Genomic DNA, 22,745 nt, shown 5'->3' on the forward strand with positions numbered 1-22,745 from the left:
AATCAGGAAAAAGGTTTAGCGGAAGGGTGAAGGGTTTTTAAGAGAGAGTGAGACATCTAGAGATCCTTCATGGATGTCAGAATTATTGACCCACCCGTTATCTCATCAGCAATCTGTATATTGGGAGGCTGCAATGGTTTTGCGCGCTCGCAATTGCTGACTTGATACTTGTCACAGAAGAAGTGCTCGATCTCCGATTTCGCGTCTCTACCGTCTGGTTGTCGACGAGGGGTACCAGGGAGGAGAGGTTCCCAATTTCTGTTAGTTTTTCAATATAGGTAGGCTCTTTAACGATCACGCGCTCTCCGCGTGCCGCGCGGCTCGCGAGTTCGTGGGAAATCGCGTACGAGATCAAGAATTAATTTTGAAGCTTTAAAATTCGATATAAAATATAACTTCCCAAGGATCCCTGAATTGAGCGCACAGAACTGTTGTGTTGATTTTTCTGTATCGCTACATATCGAAAGAATCAAAATTTTACGACGCGAACTATTTTTTTATCGAACTTGAATTTTCAGAGGACTCTAGCGGTTGTACCTTTTACGGGTTTTCAATGTAGTGCAACAGAGTGCAAGCTGAGAGTGAGTGTAAATGATTTCTAAAATGAAATTAATAAGTTTATTAAAGATACTATTTTTAATGGTCTTGCAAAGATAGACGAAATTATCGTACGAGAGTCGCGAGGAGCGTGCGCCCGCGCGCACCGGTGTCGCGACGAAAATTATTCCGAGATCCTTTAAAAATTCGTGCAGGCTACAACTCTTGAGCTATATTAATTTTGCCTTGACAGGATGGTAATGCCGATTTTTCTGAATCGTTACGTTTCCGATAAGTTTAAATTTTAATATGGCTTTTAGGTGAAATTGATTTTTATACTTTGGTAGTTTTTAGTGCTCTCGGTTCTCTCGTTTTTCTAATTGCGCGTGCATAGTAGGATAGTGGAGTAGGCGCTCTACAAAAGTGCACGTTGAAGTTTGCAAGTTTATTATTTCTACTGTGAGAAAACTATTTTTCTTTATGCCAGGATAAATCTTGAGATTCGGTGCGCGCGCGAGCTTGTCTATGGCGGCGGGGGCCGCGAGGCACGGGGAGACCGCGCGCGAGCGTTGTGAATCGCATTCCGCGCATTATTTTCGATTTAATCAAATTTATACCTTAACTAGTGATCTGTAATATCCTTTATAAGGTTCAAAGTTACGTTAACAAATGCGTGCGGATGGTGCGTAAAGTTAGGGGAAAATTTTGGGCACCAGACGTAACATAAAAAAGTCGTGATGATATATTAAATGTCCGAAACATTACACATTACGATAAAACGTTAAAAAGAATTTTTCTAATAATGTATAATTTTAGAATTATTGAAATATAATAAAGTAATATATATTCCTATCTTATGTATAAAGTAAGTTTTATGAATATTCCTAAATTAAATTTTGTTTTTTACATTTTGTTATTATATTTATAGAATATAGTCTTAACCACTCAAATAAAAAAAATATATTTTTTAATAATAAAAAAAAACAGCAAATACGAATCAAGTGCAGTAAATGGTGCACAATAAATAGCAATCTTAAGTTCTTAAATTGACATAATTTATATATTTTTTAGAAATATATGCAACAATGTAAACGATCCGTTTGAAGAGTTTGAAAACTTAGATGGAATGGATGTTTTAACATCCAATGAAGATTTAGAGAAAATTAAATTATATGATTTAACCGTGTAAGTATGATTTTGAATATTTTCCGTTTTGGATATTTTTCAATTATTTATTAGTTGTTGAATATTTGTTCATTTTATTTAATAAAAAAATATTCAAAAAGTTAAATGTTTTTAAAATTATTGTAAATAATTATTATAAAATCAAAAATAAATTAATTTTGAATAAATGTTCTGTAAATATTTTTTAAAATTATTATTGCAAATAAATCATTAATATGACATAGATATTAAATAAACATTAAGTAAATATTAAATTAATATTTTCTCTAAATTATTATTTTAAATCAATAATAAATTTTATTTTTTAATAACTATTTAATAAATTCATTTTTATAATAAATTATATAATAAATAATTAAATAAATAATATAAAATAAATATTTAAAAAACACTGTCTACTGATTGTTTTAGGAAGCTATATAACTCTGATTTGTATAAAAATAGATTAATTAATAATTAAACGGTCTTAATTATTTCATTATTTTTATAGTGAAATAATAGGATACGTTGATGGTATTGAAGCTCCAAGATATGTAGGAGATAAACACCAATATAAAGTATTTAAATTTTTCCTAAATAACGGATCGGGGAAACGTGTCCAAGTTATATCTTGGAATGACGAAATTGACCGGGTGGAATCTCACATAAAATCAAATTATGTAGGTGTTTTCATCATGCACTTTATTTTCTTTATATGTATACATACATGTACATACATACGTATATTATAAATTTCGCATAATTAATAAATTATTTTAATCATTTTTTAACAGATTATTCATTTAGACGGTGCACATTCTCGTCCACCAAAAACAGCTCAATTTAATAATGGAAATGTTAATTATGAATTACAAATCTCATCAAGTACCCGAATTTCATGTTTAGGAAAATATAAATTTGAAAACACATTAAATCTGCCAGAACTGGAAGAAGTTAATTTTTCGGAAATTTTAAATACAACAACAAGAGTCAGTAAGTTTGTCAGGTTTATCAATTTATTATATAAATAAAGAAAGTCGACAATGCTAACAAAAACTAATTATACAATACATCACATTTTTTAATACATCACATTAACATTTTAATATAAAATAAAATTTTTCTTTAACAATAAATAATTATTACAGTGATAGAAGGTTATATCAAAACAAATTTTGCAACAGTATACAATAACAAATTAAATAAAAAAATTGGTTGCGGTTCAATAACTGACGGAAGATACAAATTGGAAGTTCACATATCAAACTTCGATGCAGAAGAATATAATGACTTAAATTTAAAAAAGGGAGATAAAATAAAAATAATAGGAATGATACAAACAGGTAAAGTATAAAAGAAATGAGTGCAAATTTATATAATATAAAAAATGTAAAAAAATTTATACACTTTTTATAAAATTAAAAAATTTTTTTTATTCGTGTGCACCAATTACCATATCTATTTACCAATTTATTAAAATACTTAAATTTTTAACTAAATATATATTTTTTATAATAAATCTACATGATTACACGGATACTTTTTCCCATTTTTAATAAATTTATTTTATTGAAAGAAACATAATTATCGTTTAAATTATTTTTTATGTTTTCTCATAAATAAAACTATTTTCATTTTTCTTTTAAAAATAATTATTGACATTACACATTTATAATAATTTCATAATATAATTTTTTACAGTTGAACCACCATATTTTATAATCCAAAATATAAAAGATATTATTAAAATAAAAGGACAGATGCTGTTAAAAGCAATTTTAAAAATTGGCGAATGTCTAAAGAAAAGAAATTCAGAAAATAATTTTCAAGAGGTATGTACAAAATCCTCATGCAAAAAAAATATTGAAATTATTCAATAAAATTATTAAATTTATACAATATTTTTATATTATACCAAAAAATTATTTGTAATTAATAAATTAATCTTAACCACATCGTAAAAGAAACACCGTAAAAGAAATTTAATTAATTTGTAGCATGAAATGATCGAAAAAACTCAAAATATATTAATATTAACCCTTCAATTGTAATTCTCGTAAAAATCTTATTATTGATAAACATTGATTTAACAAACTGTTAGCAAATTTTTGTTAATTTTAAAATTTCCTTATAATAAAAAATGTAGATTTTTAATTCTTTTAAATATTATAAATAAATACAAAAAATATTTTAATATAAAAATTACAAAAAAAAGATATACAAGATGCCTCTAAAATCCATAGAATTTTATCTACTACATTTCGAAAACATTTTAAATTATAAAAAATCATGAAATACATATTTAATCATGTTTAATCATTAAAGAACTTATTTTTAAGGGAATTAAAACTTCAACTAAAATATTTTAAATAGCAAGGAAATTAATTATTATATTAAATAAAATTTTAACAGCGGTATGTAAAATCAACATTACAATTTAAGGATTAAAACTATAAATATTTTCTTAATTTTTAATTATCTAACGAAATGACAAAGAAATAATACATTTTCTTTTTATAGCATCAAAATATGAAGAGTAAACAATAATTGAAGAAAAAGTTGTACCTTAAATTAGATGTTATCAAAGCAACAAATTTTCTAAGTATTTACTTAATAAAATGTAAATATTTGAGTTTATTTATTAATTATAAAAATTTGTATTATTTAATTATGTTTTTCACAAACACACACACTCACACACACACACACACACACACACACACACACACACACACACACATCTTTAGTTTACTGAATTATAACTGTGTTACATATGCATAAAGTTCATGTTAAATGAATAATAATAAAAAAATAAAAAAATAAATTTTTATTAATTTACGAAAAATTTTTCTGCACACACACACGCGCGCACACACACACACACACACATTTAGTTATATTTAATTATATATGTATTACATATGAATAAAGTTCATGCTAAATCGATAATCATATTTCTCAAAATTTATTGTTAACGCTTTTCCGTAATACTGATTAGTTCTCCCGTTTATTTCAAAGTTGTTAATTATATAATGTGTGTGTGTGTGTGTGTGTGTGTGTGTGTGTTCAAGCATTTTATTTTTCTTTTAAATTGCATGTTTTTTACAACATCAATTCACAATTATCTATTTATTAAGTATTTAAAACAGTTACATATTTTTACGAAAATATAATTTTGCAAAATTACTAAAATTTGGAAATTTTTTTTTAAATAATTATGTAATTATTTGTATTATGTTATTAAAATAATTATATAAGATGCTGAAAATGTCAAAACTTTTACAACATTGTTATACTTAAGCATCATACATAATTACTTTTTTATTATATATAAAGGTCAATAAACCGAGCAAATAAAATAAAATATTATAAAAGTATTGTATGTATATATTGCTTCGAATATTACATAAATTTGTTTGTGTAATATTCTATTCTTATTTGCTCGGCTAATTGATCTATGTCCTAATTATAAAGAGTTTGTAAGTGCTCACTTATTATTACTTTTGATAAGTAATAATAGTAATAATTGATTTAAATAAAAAAATATTAATTGCAAAAAAAATTTAAACCCGTTTTATTTTGACGTTATCTTATTATCTTTATTTATTTATTATTAAACATTTAATTCTTTCTGAAAAATAATTCCTTGTATTTTTAATTACTTTAATTAATAAATTCAATATTTTGAAAGGTGATACAATTTAGAAGATTTGATCGATTACTTAAATCCCAATACCTATTGCAGTATATTGATAATAGCTAATTAAGTTATAATACAGAAAAATTGCAGTAATATTGATGAATTATTTCAAGATTGCAACACTGCAAAAAACTTGAGAAATATTGCAATATTACTACAACATTACAACAATATTGGTAATACGTCTTTTAAAATTTATGCAATGCAATATTGCAAAAATGCAATATTGTATAAGGCAACATTGAAACAGTGTTGCTGTATATGAAAGGCTTATAATAAATTGATTTGTTTTTTATGAAAAGTTAAACATTCTTGTAATAAATCTGAATCAATGTTTATTTGCATACAAATTAATATTTAGTGGAAAATATAATAAAAACTATTTAAATGTTATCTAATTAAGTTAAAAATTAAATAACACGCATTTGGCAACTTTTCCAAAAGGAGAAATACTTGCTAATTACAAGTTTTTCTTCGATTGCAGTCACGTTGTTATATTGCAGACGCTGAAGTTTAAACAACTTTTGTCTGGGATTGTATAACCAGAACATCCTTAAAGAAAATTTCATTTTAATAACAGAAAATTATAAATATTATGATATTTAACCGTTATTAAAAAAAAACTTTCAAACACATGTTCAATTACATTTTTTATTTCTTAAACCTTTACCTTCTCCGCTTTCTTTAATTCATTTCTTTTTTTTATTTTATTACCATTTTACACTCCTTCGATTCAACCTCCTTCCTTCCTTCCTTTTTACATTATTTTATTACTCTTCTTTTAATAACATATTAATAGCAATATTGTAATAATATTAAAAAAATTGCTGAAAATAAAATATAACACAAAGTATCAATTCTTTATAATGATATTATAACCATAAACATAAACGTTTAATAAGACTTATCTAAAATAATCATGAAGTCTTCCAAACAGAAAAGAAAAGTCTTCATCAATGCAGGAAACAGAACCAACACATTATTATAACACTATTAACCTCGTGATGTATGTAACAGTTATGTCTACTAACTGTCAAAACATAATCTCCGCGATGACAGCAGCTCACGAAGTAAGCACAACGCGAGAACCAATGAGCATTTTGGAAAAGCGGCAACAATAAACTTCGAGAGACTGCGACTATCGATTTAACACGGATTTTTTCAGAAAGGATACTTTAAAGAATATTTTTAAAAGAGCAAATACGATTCAATAACATTATTATTTAATTGTGTTAAAATTATTTTTACAGATTTTGATTTATCTTCAATTGTGGCTAAAATAAAATAATTTTTTTAAAACTTCACATTGATCGAGAATTCTAATCACGTATTTTTGTAAAACAAGTCATCATGCTTTACATAATCCTAGAATTTTTTGTTTTTTTTTACCTAAAAAAATTCTTGAAATTTTGTTAAAAATGCGTACCTTTTTGCACTACTCGATATATAAGTTGCAACTTCTTTCATTAAAATCACAAAAATCCGGTAATTTTTTGCTTGTTTTATTGGCTATTATCGCAAAAAAATGGCAAATACAATTTAATAAAATTACAGACGGTACCTCTAACTGCAAATGTGAAAAAACGAATTATTGCATCTTATCATCACTAATGCATTATCGCTTGCTATTTCAACATTTCTTATAGAGATATATTTATTATTTAAAATTTACTTAAATTTTTCAAAAAGTTAACTTGCTGAACTGTTTGTAGTGTCTAATGAAGATAATTCTAACAATTAAATTTTAACAATTTTCTCTTTTTGCAACCAAAATTGTACAAGAATACACAACAAGAATACACATAAACTTTGTATTACCAATATCTGTACTTTCATTTACTAAAATTGAGAAGCTATAATTTTTTTAAATATTTTACGTTCTTTCGTATTCGGTTTCACGTATTGCTATTACATTTTTAACGATGGAAATGCACTTACAAGGGGCCGCGAGATGAGAATCACCAACAAAATTTTATGAAAGTGTAGTATTTATTCACACATTTACTGCAGTAAAGCAGTTTGTTGTGGATATTGAGCATTTTCGTGAAAACATTTTTTTTTAATTAAATTTTATAGTTTTAAATTGTTATATACAAGGTTTAGACCGTTTTTAATTATTTAACATAAAATATGTTATTAAAAGAAATTAATAATTTTATATATGCACAATAACTCAAAGAATTGTATTATATGTAATTATATTGGAGTTTTAGGTGTATTGCTGATTTTTAGCTGAATTGTGTTTAAAATATTAAGAAATATATTATTTTTAAATTATAATAAAAAAATACTTAATAATAAAGAATATTGCAAAATAAAAATTTATATATTTATTCAACACATTTATACAAATTTTAAATAAAAAATTAGCAACTTTTGAGATGCACATAATCAGAACTTTTAGAAGTGTTCGTCGAACATTTATATATAATCAGGTATCGTATCCTGACATTTTACTCTTTTAAGTAACATACAATGTTTATGTTAAATATTTATAATTATTTATTGTTATTTATATTTTAAATATTAAATAAATATTTTATATTATATTAATAAGTAAAACAGTAATACATATAATATTTTATAAATATCTTATAAATATTTTTATGAGATTAATAATAAATCTTTATGACAACTTTACTCTTTAATTTAAAATAACAAAAATATTATATATTTATGAATTATTTTTGTAAGTATTTATAGAAGTTACAAATAATTATTATAAATATTTTGTGAATCTTTTATGAATATTTTGTGTTATCTGAGCTATTTGTATAATGCTAAATTGGATAAATAAAAAAATTTTATATACCTTGTAATATGCTCTACTGACATTATATTTCATAAACTTAATATTTATTTATTATAGATTTTGCGCCTGGTACATGACATTTGTTTAAACTTGTTACATATTGTATACGCGAATTTGACAGCATCATAATCATGTGCATGAGCGCATTTTGATTAATATCGGGTGTTCTTAAATTCATCGGAAAAAAAAATATCGCAATCTTCCGATTGTATGTTTGTATGTATATTTTATTACATACACCAAGCGTCTGTAGAACGGTAGTCCGGCAAGCGCAAGAGCAAAAGAGAGAGAGCGAGCGTCGATCGCCGGGCGCCGACCCGTGTCGCTTAGTACCGCGCGCGCCGGTAGATGGCCGCGCTTGCGAGTAGTTTCTTCTGTTCAAGATTCCACAATTAGGATATAAGAGTCGCGATGTTACAGACGCCGTTGCTCGTTTGAGCCCATCTTTAACAGTGAAAAACCGTATTTCGAGCTCTGTTGAGCGTATTTCTTGTTCTGTGGTGGTACAGGGTGGTACACATATTGTGTGTTAATAGTGAACGAAGTCTATGGAAGAAGTTTACAGATTTAACAAATATAAATGTTTCTAGTAGAGTACATGTTATATTTTTATATTTATTTTTCTGTTATGTATATAACTATTAAAATAGTTTTTTTATTTAAAGCACAAGTGATATGAATAAGAACGTACAGTGTATTTATTATTCAAAATATTCATATTTAAAATGGATACGATACATCTCGTTTGTTTCAATAAAATTCAATGTTTTGGCATCAAGATTATAATTATGACGATTTATCATGCCTTCGTAAATCATAAACGTGTACTGAGGTGTCAAAATGGAATTAAATCGTTCCGCCGGCGGATTCATTATGATATCGCGTATTTCGGTGGCATAACGCGGATTGATCGCCGTTAACGCGTACCCGAATTTCGTTGTATCGACTGTAATCCCGGCTGTCTGAAAGTTGCGGTCCACGATACTGAACCACAGCCACGCCACGGGGGTGACACTGCCAAGACACAGTACATACTGTGGCCAAGATTTACGCGTCTCGATTTTGTCTCACGGGAACATTAAACCGCTAGTTGCATAAATCGACCTGCATCCCGGACCCCGGGCTGCATTCTTACGATCCTTACATTTTTAATTTTTGAGAAGGGAAAAAACTTAATCAATTAAAACTGTAACAAAATATATTTCATACAATTAGTACATATGTATATAGATATATATGTAACATACCTTATACACACATACATTATACATACAACATACATGATACAGTTTATATATCATGATATAAAAATATTTATGTCACATGAAACTTTGCCGTTTTTTTTGTATGGCGATTTAATTTTTTTTGTTCATTATTAATTTTCTTGCAATGTTGCTGTATGTGTAATTGCATATAATATTGTACAATATAAGAAATTATATCGTTCATATGGATTGAACAAGGAAAAGAGAAAATATTAGCCCTAATAGCTGTATTGAGAACATCATCAAAAACAGTTGATGATTCAGCATGCTGCAAAAATATATTTTCCAATGATTGAATCAAATAAAAAAAATTTATATTAGGATGAATAAAAGGTGATTTATTATGTTTATTTAATCTATTTAAAAGAGCAGCTGCCGACTGATCACTGTAATTTTTGGGGTGCATGATAGCGTTTTTACAAACCTCACAACTGATAAATTTATAAATTCTATTTAAAATATCTGCCGTAAAACAATATATTACGCAGTCGCTTACTTCAGGGCGACTATAATCGTGATCAGCAAGTTTCTTAAAATTCCAATCGTCGTATTTGACAGCGTTATTAATTCTATCTTTAATTTCTTTTATTAATGCTTTGGATGTTTTTATAGATAGATTTGAGATCAGATAGAGAGATGAGAATTTGACTTTGTTCTGATTGGATAATTGTGCAATTGCCACTGGCAGGAGGTTTGACAACTACACCAAGGATACATAGGATACGGTAGATCTGTAGGAACGTAGGTGTGCCAGAATGGTCATTAGATCCACCAATTTGCCTTACACTACCAAAAAATCTCTATAAAATAAAAATAAACAGCCACACATATACAAATTTAATAAAAAGTAGTGTACTATGACAAATCTCCTATAAGACAAATCTCGGTTATAATCTGAATGTTGATCATTAGGTCAAAGTTTCTTTACAAATGATTTGAAGCTTAATTTGATTTATTAATCAGAATAAAGAATTTCACAAATTGACTAATCAAAAAATGCATTTGCAGCATCATCTTTACCATACCCGTTTTCTACTAAATAAATAAATTCATTCATTTATTTTATACCATAAAAGTAAATATATTAAACCTCGAGAGCATCTTGATTTACTTTTCCTGTATATAATTCGTTGAATCCATACTTCTCTACAAGTTCACAAGTTAAATCCATGCTGAACTTCAACGTCACTCTCAAACCATCAACAGTTTGCGTAGTTAGGAATAAGTTTTTGCTTATTTCCTTCTGTTCTATGCGTTCTTCCCATTCATCCAGTTTTTTTAGTGACTCTTGCAAAATCTGTACAATGTTTTGTAAGGCGAGGTGAAAATAAATATGTTAATTATATAAATTGTATAATTTACCTTAAAATTTGAACAGTCTGGTTTCATTCCTTCTGAATCACTGCCGAGATTTAATGCATTAAACATCTCGTTCATCCACTCACAAAATACGGCGGTAGATTCACAATCCTTTAATCCCGGCAGCCCATCATCTCTATAAAAACGCAATCCTTTGGCCATGGAATTGCTGAAAACCTAAAAATATTAAGAATGTATTATGGCTACATGTATATTATATATATGTATATATATATATATATATATATATATATATATATATATATATAAGACTCTTATTTATCTTGAAGGATTAGTAGTTTATTTAACTAAATTGTGTTGCTCTGTAAACAAAGTTTTTTTATTAACACCAATTATATTAGCACGATTTACATTATTTACGAATACTCTCACCTGTAAACAAAGAAACGACAATTAAAGTTTATATTTTCTATAACGACGATATAATTTTACGACAAAAAAACTTCTCAAATTCTCACTGTCACACGTGTCAGCGGTTATCCAGTATCATTTTTCTCTACCATTCGAAGCGATCTCTATTTTACCTACGCGTGTACGAAAGAGTATTTAAATGAGGAAATATATTTTCTTTACATCTTCCCTCCTGGGGAAGAAAATTTGCAAAAATTTTCATTGTAGCTGAATCTAGTTCAGTCTTTTTCTTCTATGCTTCTTATAGATACCGGGACTAGCTTTGTGATGTGAAAAAAATTGGATTCTTCCTTCTTGTGTCCGATGTTTAATTTGTAGATGGAGTCCGAAATCTTCTCTGTAATCTTGTATGGTCCAATATTTAGTTCGTGCAATTTTTTCCTATTTAATTTATTGCCGTTTTCCACGTATACCATGTCTCCTATTTTATAGTTATAGTTCTTGCGATCTTTGTCAAATAGACTTTTGTTATATGCGTGTGATTTTTTTGTATTCTCAATGGCTGTTTCTAGGTCCTTAATCCAGTTTTCTTTTTGTACCTCTTGTTTTAACTCTTTTGGTATCAATGTAACATCTGTCCCATATAACAGATATCTTGGAGCGAAACCCGTGACTGTATGCTCAGTATCATTGTATTTATTTACACACTCTTGAGCTGTCGTAGTCCATGCTTTCTTATTTCCTCTCTCGTTTATTTTACATCTGATTTTGTTGACTAGTGTCTGGTTCAATCTTTCGTTCAGACCATTGGAGAACGGTGCATTGACTGCTGTGAAAATCATTGTTATTGACTTTTCTTCTAAGAAGTCTTTGACTTCCTTTGAATTGATCCCTGGATATTGATCCGTCAGTAGCATATTAATGTCATCCGTTTCAGTGATTTTCGTAATTAGTTTTACGAAATCCTTTGTACTTTGAGTTTTCGATGTTAAAATAAATGCGAATCTCGTAAAGTGATCTACTAACAGATGCAAATATCTCTTCGTCGATCTTGAGCTCCCGAGTCCACCGATTGTATCTATAGAGACTATTTCAAATGGTTTCGTGGCCGGACCTAAGTGAGACATTAGACCAAGTTTGTCCCGACCTCTGGATTTGTTTTTTATGCAGACCTCACAATTCCGGCAAATTCTTATGTTTCGTGTTAAATTTGTTGATGTATATATGGAGCTTATTTTTTTGCATTTGTTTTATACCGATGTGACACAACTTGTTGTGTACATCTTTCATTAGTTTCAAAGCTAATTTTTCTGTTAGAATAATTTTTTCTTTTTTTCTAACTCTTTTATAGTACACATTATCCTTTTTTATAAATCTCTTTTTATTTTTCTGAATTTCTTCATTTTTTGTTTGATCTGTTAAGATTTCTTTCAATGTTATTGAATTTACAACTTTTAATTGTTCATCTTCATTTTCATTTTCGCTTAAGACCGGATTTCTGCTCAAACAATCCGCTTCTAAATTTTCCTTACCTGGAGCATAGTGGATTTTGAAATCATACTGCGAAAGATAGTAAGTTAGATCCCCTAGCTCTTCATCTGTCCTTGATTTTAGGTTCATATTTTATAGCGGCTTATGGTCTGAGAAAACTGTGAACGATTTATTTATCAGCCAGTATTGCCAGTATTTCACAGCTTCTTTAATTGCTAGGCATTCCAGGTAAATAGCTTTTTTCTTTTTCTGAGCTTCATTTAATTTTTTTGAAAAGTATGCTACAGGCTTCTCTTTCCCATCCGGTTGTACTTGTTTCAGAACTGCTCCTACACCTATCAAGCAAGCGTCTGTATAAATATTTATTGGCAAATCTTGATCAAATATTGCTAGGACTGGTTTTGTGCAAAGCATATGTTTTACTTTCTCAAACGATTTTTGGCATTTCTCTGTCCATGTAAAAATTTGATTTTTTCGTAATAAGTTATGTAAAGGATCTAAAATTATTGCACTGCTTGGTATATATTCGTGATAAAAATTTATCTTCCCTAAAAATTGTCTGATGTTTTTTTGTGTTTTTGGAACTGGGAAATTTTTTATTGCTACTAAGTTGTCCTTTACTGGTTTAATTGAATTATTCTGGATAATGTGACCAAGGTATTTTACTGAGTCCGAGGCAAACGTGCATTTTTTAAATTTTATTCTGAAACCTTCTGTTTTTATAGCTTGTAGCAATTGTGTTAAGTGATTAATGTGTTCTGAGAAAGACTTCGAGAAAATTAAGATGTCGTCTATATAATTTACTGCAAAACTAGTTAATTTATATTTTCTTAATATGTTACTGAGTATTCTCTGGAAGATGGCTGGGGCTGTCTTTAGGCCAAAAGGGAGACATGTCCATTGATAATGCCCCTCCTGCGTTACAAATCCGGTTTTTCTTCTGTCTTCGATTCTCAGAGGGATCGACCAAAAGGCTGAGTTAATATCCAGCGTTGTGAAAAATATGCAGTTTCTTGTTTTTGCCGTCAGGTCCTCCATTAGTGGAAATGGCTGGGCCTGAGGGACAACTATTTTATTTAGGTCCCTAAAATCCACACATAGCCTAGATCTTTTGTTTTCTTCTTTTTTAAGCGCGAGAGTTACTGGTGCCGAAAATGGGCTGTAAGATTCTTCTATAAGATTTTTCTCTAGTAATTTAGATATTTGATCTTCAATTTTTTTTCTGTCCTCCATAGTGCACCTATATGGTCTCTTACTACAGTATGTATCAACTAGTAAGTCTATTCTTGCTTCATAGTTTTTCACTGAGCCAGTATCGTATTTATCTCTGGCAAATACTGACTTATATATTTATAATATTCCGTTTATTTTATTTCTTTGATATGGAGTTAAGTGTTCCATATTTATGACAAAATCTTCTTCTTTTATATGCTCATTGAAATTTACTAAAAATTCTTTTGTATTTTTGTTTTCTTTTTTAATATCTGATACCTCAGACCTTATTGCCTCTGAAATTTTCTCTGTTTCATTATTGTTTGTTCTTTTTTCCATATCGATTTTTTGTGTTATATTTAAATTTTCGTCTTGACATAATTTAAATTTTGTTATCATGTCGAGTCCGATTAAAAAGTCATATTTAAAGTTTTCATCGTCAACAATTACCACATTTGTTTTTTCTTCTATGTCAAAGATCTTAATTTTTAGGTTTGTTGAACCACTTGATTTTTTAACACCATTAATTGTCATCAAATTTTCATTATTAAGGTTATTGTCTTCTTGTTTCAATCTTAATAGTTTATAATTGATTATAGAAACATTGGATCCTGAATCGTATATTCCAAATATTGTCCACTTATCATTTATCTGTAATTTGATTTTTATTAATGGTGTTATTGGTCGTTTTTTTGATCCATGTTATTTAATTTTGCCTCTATTTCCGAATTATTAACATGTTTTATCGAAATGTTCTGTCCTTGATCATGTTTTTTTTGTTTATACCAGCATTTTTCCTCCGGATGATAACGATTGGTTTTTCCTAGTTTCTCACAATTTTTACACGGTTTATGTTCCTCATTGTCTTTCCTTGTATTTATTGTGTCACTTCTTTTTGTAAAGACTTTTTTTTTATTAACTATGTGCTCATATTTGCTAATTTCATTATGCAGATCTGTTGTATCTTTCAATGCTTCTCTATCAATTTTGTTGATTATTACCTGTGGTATAAGATCTATTAATGTTCCTGCATCTATAGAATTTCTCATATCTAACAATAGTTTTTCTTTTCTTATCGCATAGTCAAGTAGTGATCCTTCCTTATATTTAAATAATAGTGCGTATATCACTGGACTCCAGCCTTTATTAGCAAATGTCTCGCAGAATTTTTGTTTCCACACTGACCACTCTGAGTTTAGAGATAATTTTATTATCATAGAGCTGTACCAGTCTGTAGTTGACTTATCCATGAAGAGTCTAAGAATTTCAATTTTTTTTTCATCCCTGGTTATATCAAAGCGTAAACACTCTTTTTCAAATATCTCCATCCACTGATTTGCATTAGTATTTTTGCTTGTAAATTTTTCTATTATGAATTGTTGTGAAATTTTCTGTAAATTTTCTTGCTTAGCCGTTTGAGTATTTTCTATTAATTTTTCTAAAAGTTTGTTCAAGGTGCTGCTTTCTTCTTGTGTTTTAGCTGTTCCAAGTTCCTCAGTGACTTCTTCTAAAAATTCCTCTCCAAATTTCATGTTCCCCATTTGATCCATGTAAATTTTAGCTAAATCGTCAGTTAATTCTAACTAAACCTTTCTAAATTGATATCTTTTCTTTAAGCTTTTTTTTATCATATCATATGTAGTTGTTCTTATTATTTCTTTATGATTACCTGCTGCTTGATATTCCTCTGGTATTAAGAACGTTCTATCGTCCTCGGTAGTAATTGAGGTTATGCAGATAATATTTGACTTGCCATCATTCCCTGGCTTCACTTTGAACTCAAATTGTAGCTTCTTCATATTTTCCATTTGATAAACAAAATTGTCGTTTTATAAGACTCTTATTTATCTTGAAGGATTAGTAGTTTATTTAACTAAATTGTGTTGCTCTGTAAACAAAGTTTTTTTATTAACACCAATTATATTAGCACGATTTACATTATTTACATTATTTACGAATACCCTCACCTGTAAACAAAGAAACGACAATTAAAGTTTATATTTTCTATAACGACGATATAATTTTACAACGACAAAAGAACTTCTCAAATTCTCACTGTCACACGTGTCAGCGGTTATCCAGCTGTATCATTTTTTCTATCGTTCGAAGCAATCTCTATTTTACCTACGCGTGTACGCAAGAGTATTTAAATGAGGAAATATATTTTCTTTACATATATATATATATATATATATATATATATATGTGTGTTTTCTTTTTATGTTAAAGAAACATTAAATTTCCTGTATAAAATAAGTAATAAAGTTATATTATTAACATACCTGTACGGCTAAAGAAACTCATCTTATCTGAGCATTTTAAGGTAATGTGATTATCGGTGAGTTTATTGCATACTCTAAGAGTCGAAACCAATTTACTATCTTCTTTTTGAAGAATGTGAAAATGTTCCCATTTTATAAATAATCCGTTGGGATCCATCTAATAACACAAAAATTTTATAATTATTTATGATTCACAATTATTATATAATAATCATCACAATGCAAATGCAAAATCCAGTTACAATAAAAACATTCAATACATTAAATTACCTCAGCTGCGAATTATTGGCAAGCCGGTTGCGAATGGTCTTAATAAGATGTGGAGTGTCAGAGAAAACAAAAACTTTTCTGTCCTTCACCATGGGGTGTAAAAAATAATTTTTTAGTCCCTTCTTTTTTCCGCTCACTCCTATATTTTCCCAAAAATTTCGATTTGTTGAAGCACCATCGGTAATAACAGCGTGAACTTTAGCTCCAGCATTTTCTACCAATGAAATTGCTTTTACTACAAGTTGTGTTAAGACGTAGCCAGTGACTGGTCCGCGTGAAGCAAAGACAGCGATTGGTTGAATATACACATCAGCGAATGGTTTAAACATTATAACTAATCCGTGGTCTGCTTTTTCATTCAGATTTGTGGCATGATTATCTTTACCAAAATCCACAAGACCTTTGTACGTTAGATTAGTACTCTTTACGCTGATACTTTTGCGAGTGGACATTTCATCGATGAGAAGCGCTCCGTGCCTCTGCAGATCTAATTTGTCGGCCATAAATTTGGTGAACAATTTGAAAAAGTTCTCATCAAATCCACACTTCGTATCGATAATAGAAAGATACCTGTAAAAAATTAAATCTGTATTTATCAGATTTAATATTGCACATTAATGTAAGGAGTTTCTGAGAAATCTTTACCTTCGAACTGTTCGTATAGCAGGTAAAGGCAATATGCTTTGGTTGCGTAGGAATCTGTAGCCTCGAGGAGAACGCATATGTATTAACATGCAGCAGGATCCATTCTTGGGAGTATCGTCTTCCTTTCAAGCTTTTGCATCGACTTGTTTGCAAAATTTCCTTTATTGCAGTACGCTGATTTTCCGGAATATTTTTTTATCCATCAACAGTTCTTCCGTTTTTGTTTTATACATTTTTTTTAATTTAGCTTCTTTTTTTGCAAGCTGGGTTTTCGATTTTTTAAAAGAGTGTAAAGCTCGAGATTTCATTTTTTTGGCTGCTGCGTTTAGTTTTCGTATACGCTGTAACAGCTTTTGTTCTGTCAATGAATGCGTTAAGTGTATACTTTGGCTCTTTTTCTCACATTGTTTTGTTCGCAATATACGTTTGACCAATGTTCTTTTCAAACGAATGCAATATTTGCATGCTTTTTTGCTATCGCTCAATAACAACAGACACTTATTATGCCGCCACTTACCCAATTTATCTTCGTAAGCGTAACGGTGGTCTATTTGTTGCAGTTCATGCCTCGAAGTAGTAGAGCCGATACAGATTTTCATAGAATCCACTTGACTTAGCAAGATTTCGAGATGCTCAATCTCAGTAATTGATTCCTCGAATAATCCAATTGCAGCGACAGAATGGCCTATAACATTTATCTTTGTACTTATGCCCTTGTTATCCTCGGATAAAATTATTTCTTTTTCAATCTGGAGAGAGACAGTATTTCGAAAGTCTTTATAATAATTGCTGATGTAAAATCCAATGACGTAGACTCCATCAAAAATTTGATTTGCCATCTGCCAAGCCTTCGGCATGCGAATAGTATTATGTAAAATGTCCTGCAGTGTCAAACGGCAGGCCTTATCCAACACACTCGGTACCTATAGAAACAGAGGAAAGAAACTGAAGTGACAGTTCTAACATAATATTTCTAAATACACTTTAAATATGTAAGTAATAAATAACAATAATAAATAATAATGTCAATACATTAGTAACGGGTTCGCTCTCAGAAGTATCCATTGTTTCTAAAAATTTGTTTGCCTCCATTGACTGCAATGTTAAACGGGTCTTATCCAGTACATTCGGTACCTGTAGAAACATAAGAAAAAAAACTTAAGTAACAGTTCTACTATAATAATATTTTTAAATAGACTTTAAATATGTAAATAATAAGTAATAATAAATAATAAATACATCAATAACGGGTTCGCTCCGTTCGCTCTTAGAAGTATCCATTATTTCCAATGATTGATCGATTGCCTTCATTGACTCCGTTGTAGCTCCAAAAACTTCATTGGAGATTGACATATCGATAGAAGTGTTTTTACCCGGTGCTATCTCCGCAGTTGCTGTAGAAGCAAAGACTTGGACCAATGTTGCGCTCTCCGACGGATGTGTGTCGGCAATGTTGACAAATTCTGTCCATGGAAAAATTGATGGAACAGTGCCAGGCTTCAGTCGCGGAATTTGAGTTTTAGCACCCTAAAAAATAACAAAATACTTGCAATATATTTCATGATACTATACGTATTATATAAATGTATCATTTTATGAATTTACTTACCACGCCAATTATATTTCCATCCGCATCTTTTAGAATGTTTTGCCATACAATATTGCTTGGGTGAAAGTGGTTTTCGCACACGCAATGTTTTTGCGTTAATTGCACGTCTTTTCGACGTATAGCAGCCTGCCACTGTTGTTGCATATCTTTGTTTTTTGGAACACAGAAAAAGTGTTTTTTGTCAGGGTTACTTTTGTAGCCCAAGGTGCAGCCTATTACTATGCAGCGAGGCATTGTACCAAATTGACCAAATACAGACTTGGGTAGTAACGGTAGTAGCTAGTTAAAAAGTTAATAGTTAAACAAAAGTTAAAAAGTTAGTAACTTAATTTAGTTAATTTTAAATGCGTTAATTTTTAACTTTAATTTTTTATTTATATAACTTTTAGCGTAACTAATCTAGTTAATTTAGTTAATCTAGTTAAAAAAATGTATTAACTTACCCAACTTTAAGCAAATATAAAACACAAAATTCACGAAACGAACGAAACTCACAAAATTCACGAAACGCACAAAACTCACACAAAATGCAAGCAATCAACGAAATGTGCAACCTGCATAACCTAGATCAATCGAGGATGCGATCGATACGATGCACGATGCAGGGATCGCAGGGATGCAGATAGGAACTAGCGCCTCTTGCGGATTTTCTGGGCGTAAAAGCATAGCGAAGTATAAGCAGTGTCACCCCCGTGACCACAGCTCAGGGTTATGAACTGCGGCATACGCATCCCGACACGGCTCACTTCGGGACCGGACATGAGGTAACCCGCCGGTTTCACAATAGCAGCTCGTCTTGTCGGCTGCATGATCGGTTGCACCATCGGCTGCATCGTCGGCTGTATAAGCGGCTGCACTGTCGGCTCTCTTATTGCCGCTGCATCGTGTCTTCATCATCTTTCATGATAGGCATGCTGCACGTTTTGTCCTATTCGTACACTCACAACTCACGCACGGTTTTGCTCAAGTTTGCGTTAAATGTAAAAAAAAAATTATTACATTTTACTGTTCCAATGACAGAAAAAAAAGAAATTGTTTAACCGATCACGTCAGGTCGTCACCACTATAGAATTCTTGTAAAAAATTGGAGCGTTTATTTTAAATATTGAGCTTAGATTGAATGGCTTGATTGAATAATTGAAGATGGTTTAATTTATTACGAATGAGTCACTTTATTACGATTGAATATAATAGATAATTTCGTTGTACAACGTCGTCACAAGAATTATGCTCTCCTTTCGGCAATACAATCGCGAATGTAACTACTAACGTACGCCGGATTCCTTCGACCGAGGATCCTTGTCCCCACCTACTTGAGAATTGTCATGCGCGGTTCGATACGTACATCGATTTCAAAACTACATCGTTTCATGAACTATCGCTCTACAAATTTGTACAGTTCTGTTGTAGGATGTGTGAGTTGATGAGAAAATAACTTGAGAAATCGAACGGTTTAAATCGGTATTTAAGGCTCCTGAGTTCTCGCCGCGGCCATATTGAAGTCGTGACGTTAGAAGCGAGAAATTGCGTGAAATGACACGTAATTTTGTCCGACATGCCATTTGTAAATAAAGTCAATTTGGATAAAACAGACTAAGCAGATGACTTTAAAACACTTCTAAATATCGGTCACGACTATCCTTTTTTCGCCTAGCAGTCAGTAAATAGTCGTAAAAAGCACGTAAAGTGACGTCTATTCAGACAGGAAAGCACACGGATAGCTATTAAAAGGAGTGAAAAATATACTTTTATGTATAAAATTCAAAGAAACTTTACTCGCGGTCCATTTTTACGAATTTGGTAAATACGAGACAAGTCATATTTTCACAATGAAACACATAATAACAAAATGACATGCACGATAACATTTTATCGTCAATCTGTCACGTTTCACGTGTATTAGTTCTAATTTTGTCCGCGATGAAATGTCGCTACCGTCAATGCGGAGTTCTCGGCTGAGGAGTCAGGAGCCTTAATAAGTATTTTCAAATAAGCGCCCGAGTTACAAGTTATGCGTCTTTATCGTTAGACTGATACTTGTCGAGAGAAAGAATTCTCTTTCTCGCGCCTTATACAGGGTTTGTCCCAAAAGTAATGAGTCTTTTTTCAAAAAAATAGATTTATTGATCAAACATGTAATACAACTTAATACTCTTCAAAATAGTCTCATCTTGCGTCTATACACATTTGCCAATGTGTTTTCCATGCATCGTAGACCCTTTGGAACTCGCTTTTTGGAATGATGTTAAGACACCTTATCGTGGTTTTTTGAATGTTGTCCAGGGTCTCCATATGTTTTCCTTTCAGCTCCCTTGGGAACAAGAAGAAGTCTCCCGGGGCTACATCGGGGCTATAGGGGGGCTGTGGCACCGTTGAAACACCGATCTGGGTCAGATAGGAGTTGACAACGAAGGCGGTGTGACTCGGCGCGTTGTCATGATGCAGTCTCCATGACGACCGGATCTCTGGCCGGACGCGGGTGACTCTGTGATTGAGTCTTTTGAGAATTTCTTTGTAGAAGTCGGCGGCCTTGTTGACGGTCTGCCCAGGTAGTGCAAACTCGTAGTGCACGATTCCCTTAGCGTCGAAGAACGGGCCTTATTGGCCACTTTTTCCCGGCCTTCCTTGAACGATTTGTGCCACTTTTTGACCTGCGAGTACAAGCAATCATCCTTGAAGGCCTGAGTGAACAAATCAAACGTTTCCTTCGCCGTCTTTTGGAGTTTGGCGCAAAATTTTATTGCATAGCGTTGCTCCAAAGTTCTCTCCATTCTAACCACGACGAGGCTCTGCGCGGAGGCTCACTAAAAATGACATTCCGCCGATGACCGCTCCGAGAGCTCGTAAACAACTGAGCCAGGCGTCACTGGCAAGCTTTGAGTCCCCCCCTCCACCGCCACTTCCAACCGGTCGCGTAGGTGTGCGCTGTACAGTTGCGTGGCAAAAAAATGAGGCTCATTACTTTTAAAACAAACTCTGTATATATGTTCGGTCTGACCGCTGGACCAACGTAAAGTTTGAAACGTGTTTAATATTTTGAGTTCCTATTTCTCGTGTATATATTTAGAACGTATATACGAGGGCGGTCCGATAAGTACTTAGCTTCACCGCCCGATGGTGTCAGTATTGCAAGAGAGATTTACTATCGTGTAGTACATTCTCGTAGACGGCTACTATCAAAATTTCAGCCGAATCGGACTCGTAGTTTTGTTTTGACCGCGTGTGGAAGCGGGCGTGTCCGCGAATTTTAGAAAAATGAAAAAAGAGCAATATCGGTTGGTGATTCGATTCTTGTTTTTGGAAGGGAAATCGCGCAGCGAAATCAAAGAGCGCTTGATGGGTGTACGCTGACTCTTCTCCTTCGATGGCGACCGTCAAAAATTGGTTTAACGAGTTTCAACGTGGTCACACGTCGGTTTTTGATGAGCCACGCCGAGGTGCCCCGAAAATGGCTACCACGGAGGATAACGTGACAAAAATCTACGATCTCGTATTGGCAGACCGCCGATTGAAGGTGCGCGAGGTAGCTGAAACAGTAGGCATCTCAAAAGACCGCGTGGATCATATCCTGCATGAAATTTTGGATATGAGAAAGCTGTCTGCGCGATGGGTGCCGCGTTTGCTCACTCTGGACAACAAGCGCAACCGTGAGACCACTTCAGAGCAGTGTTTGACGCTGTTTAAGCGCAATCCGAAGGAGTTTCTGCGTCGTTTCGTGACCGTCGACGAAACATGGATCCACTGGTACACACCAGAGACCAAGAAACAGTCGAAACATTGGACTTCACCCGGCGAACGTGCTCCGAAGAAGGCGAAGACTGTCCTATCGGCCGGAAAGGTGATGGCCACCGTTTTCTGGGATTCACAAGGTGTGATCTACATCGACTACCTGGAGAAGGGCAAAACGGTCACAGGGCTTTACTATGCCGAATTACTGGGCCGATTCGACGACGAATTGCAGTAAAAACGGCCCTATTTGGCGAAGAAAAAAGTGCTCTTCCACCATGACAATGCACCGGCTCACACC

General features: G+C 31.6%; 3 protein-coding genes across 4 annotated transcripts; 1 reads left to right on the forward strand and 2 right to left on the reverse strand.

Moving 5' to 3' along the window:
- Nucleotides 1–1,663: 1,663 nt before the first annotated feature.
- Nucleotides 1,664–2,740, forward strand: LOC113005758. Its single transcript, XM_026141630.2, has 3 exons — nt 1,664–1,722; nt 2,213–2,381; nt 2,496–2,740. The coding sequence occupies exons 1-3, from the start codon at nt 1,664–1,666 to the stop codon at nt 2,730–2,732; spliced, it is 465 nt and encodes a 154-aa protein (XP_025997415.2). The 3' UTR covers nt 2,733–2,740.
- Nucleotides 2,741–9,372: 6,632 nt separating this feature from the next.
- On the reverse strand, nt 9,373–16,344 carry LOC113005759. Of its 2 annotated transcripts, none has more exons than XM_039448200.1 (3): nt 16,195–16,344; nt 10,841–11,014; nt 9,373–10,775 (listed from the first exon to the last, which is right to left on the reverse strand). In XM_039448200.1, the coding sequence occupies exons 2-3, from the start codon at nt 10,997–10,999 to the stop codon at nt 10,563–10,565; spliced, it is 372 nt and encodes a 123-aa protein (XP_039304134.1). In that variant the 5' UTR covers nt 11,000–11,014; nt 16,195–16,344; the 3' UTR covers nt 9,373–10,562. The 2 variants fall into 2 exon arrangements, with proteins under 2 accessions (XP_039304134.1, XP_039304133.1); XM_039448199.1 differs by lacking the exon at nt 16,195–16,344 and adding an exon at nt 15,582–16,010.
- On the reverse strand, nt 16,327–18,952 carry LOC120357612. The gene is given in 8 exon segments (XM_039448459.1): nt 16,327–16,351; nt 16,465–17,034; nt 17,110–17,202; nt 17,204–17,300; nt 17,495–18,032; nt 18,142–18,243; nt 18,349–18,636; nt 18,719–18,952. Coding segments are annotated over 8 exon segments (1,947 nt in total).
- Between the last annotated feature and the right edge of the window lie 3,793 nt (nt 18,953–22,745).

The sequence above is a fragment of the Solenopsis invicta genome, chromosome 4 (genome assembly GCF_016802725.1).
Source record: "Solenopsis invicta isolate M01_SB chromosome 4, UNIL_Sinv_3.0, whole genome shotgun sequence".
NCBI lineage: Eukaryota > Metazoa > Arthropoda > Insecta > Hymenoptera > Formicidae > Solenopsis > Solenopsis invicta.

Excerpts from the sequence above, each read along its gene's own strand:
- LOC113005758 (XM_026141630.2), top strand. The coding sequence starts at position 1,664 with ATGGATGTTTTAACATCCAATGAAGATTTAGAGAAAATTAAATTATAT. Across the intron at positions 1,723-2,212 it reads AAATTATATGATTTAACCGT|TGAAATAATAGGATACGTTG; the intron begins GTAAGTATGATT and ends TTATTTTTATAG. Across the intron at positions 2,382-2,495 it reads CTCACATAAAATCAAATTAT|ATTATTCATTTAGACGGTGC; the intron begins GTAGGTGTTTTC and ends ATTTTTTAACAG.
- LOC113005759 (XM_039448200.1), bottom strand. The coding sequence starts at position 10,999 with ATGGCCAAAGGATTGCGTTTTTATAGAGATGATGGGCTGCCGGGATTA. Across the intron at positions 10,776-10,840 it reads CAGACTGTTCAAATTTTAAG|ATTTTGCAAGAGTCACTAAA; the intron begins GTAAATTATACA and ends AACATTGTACAG.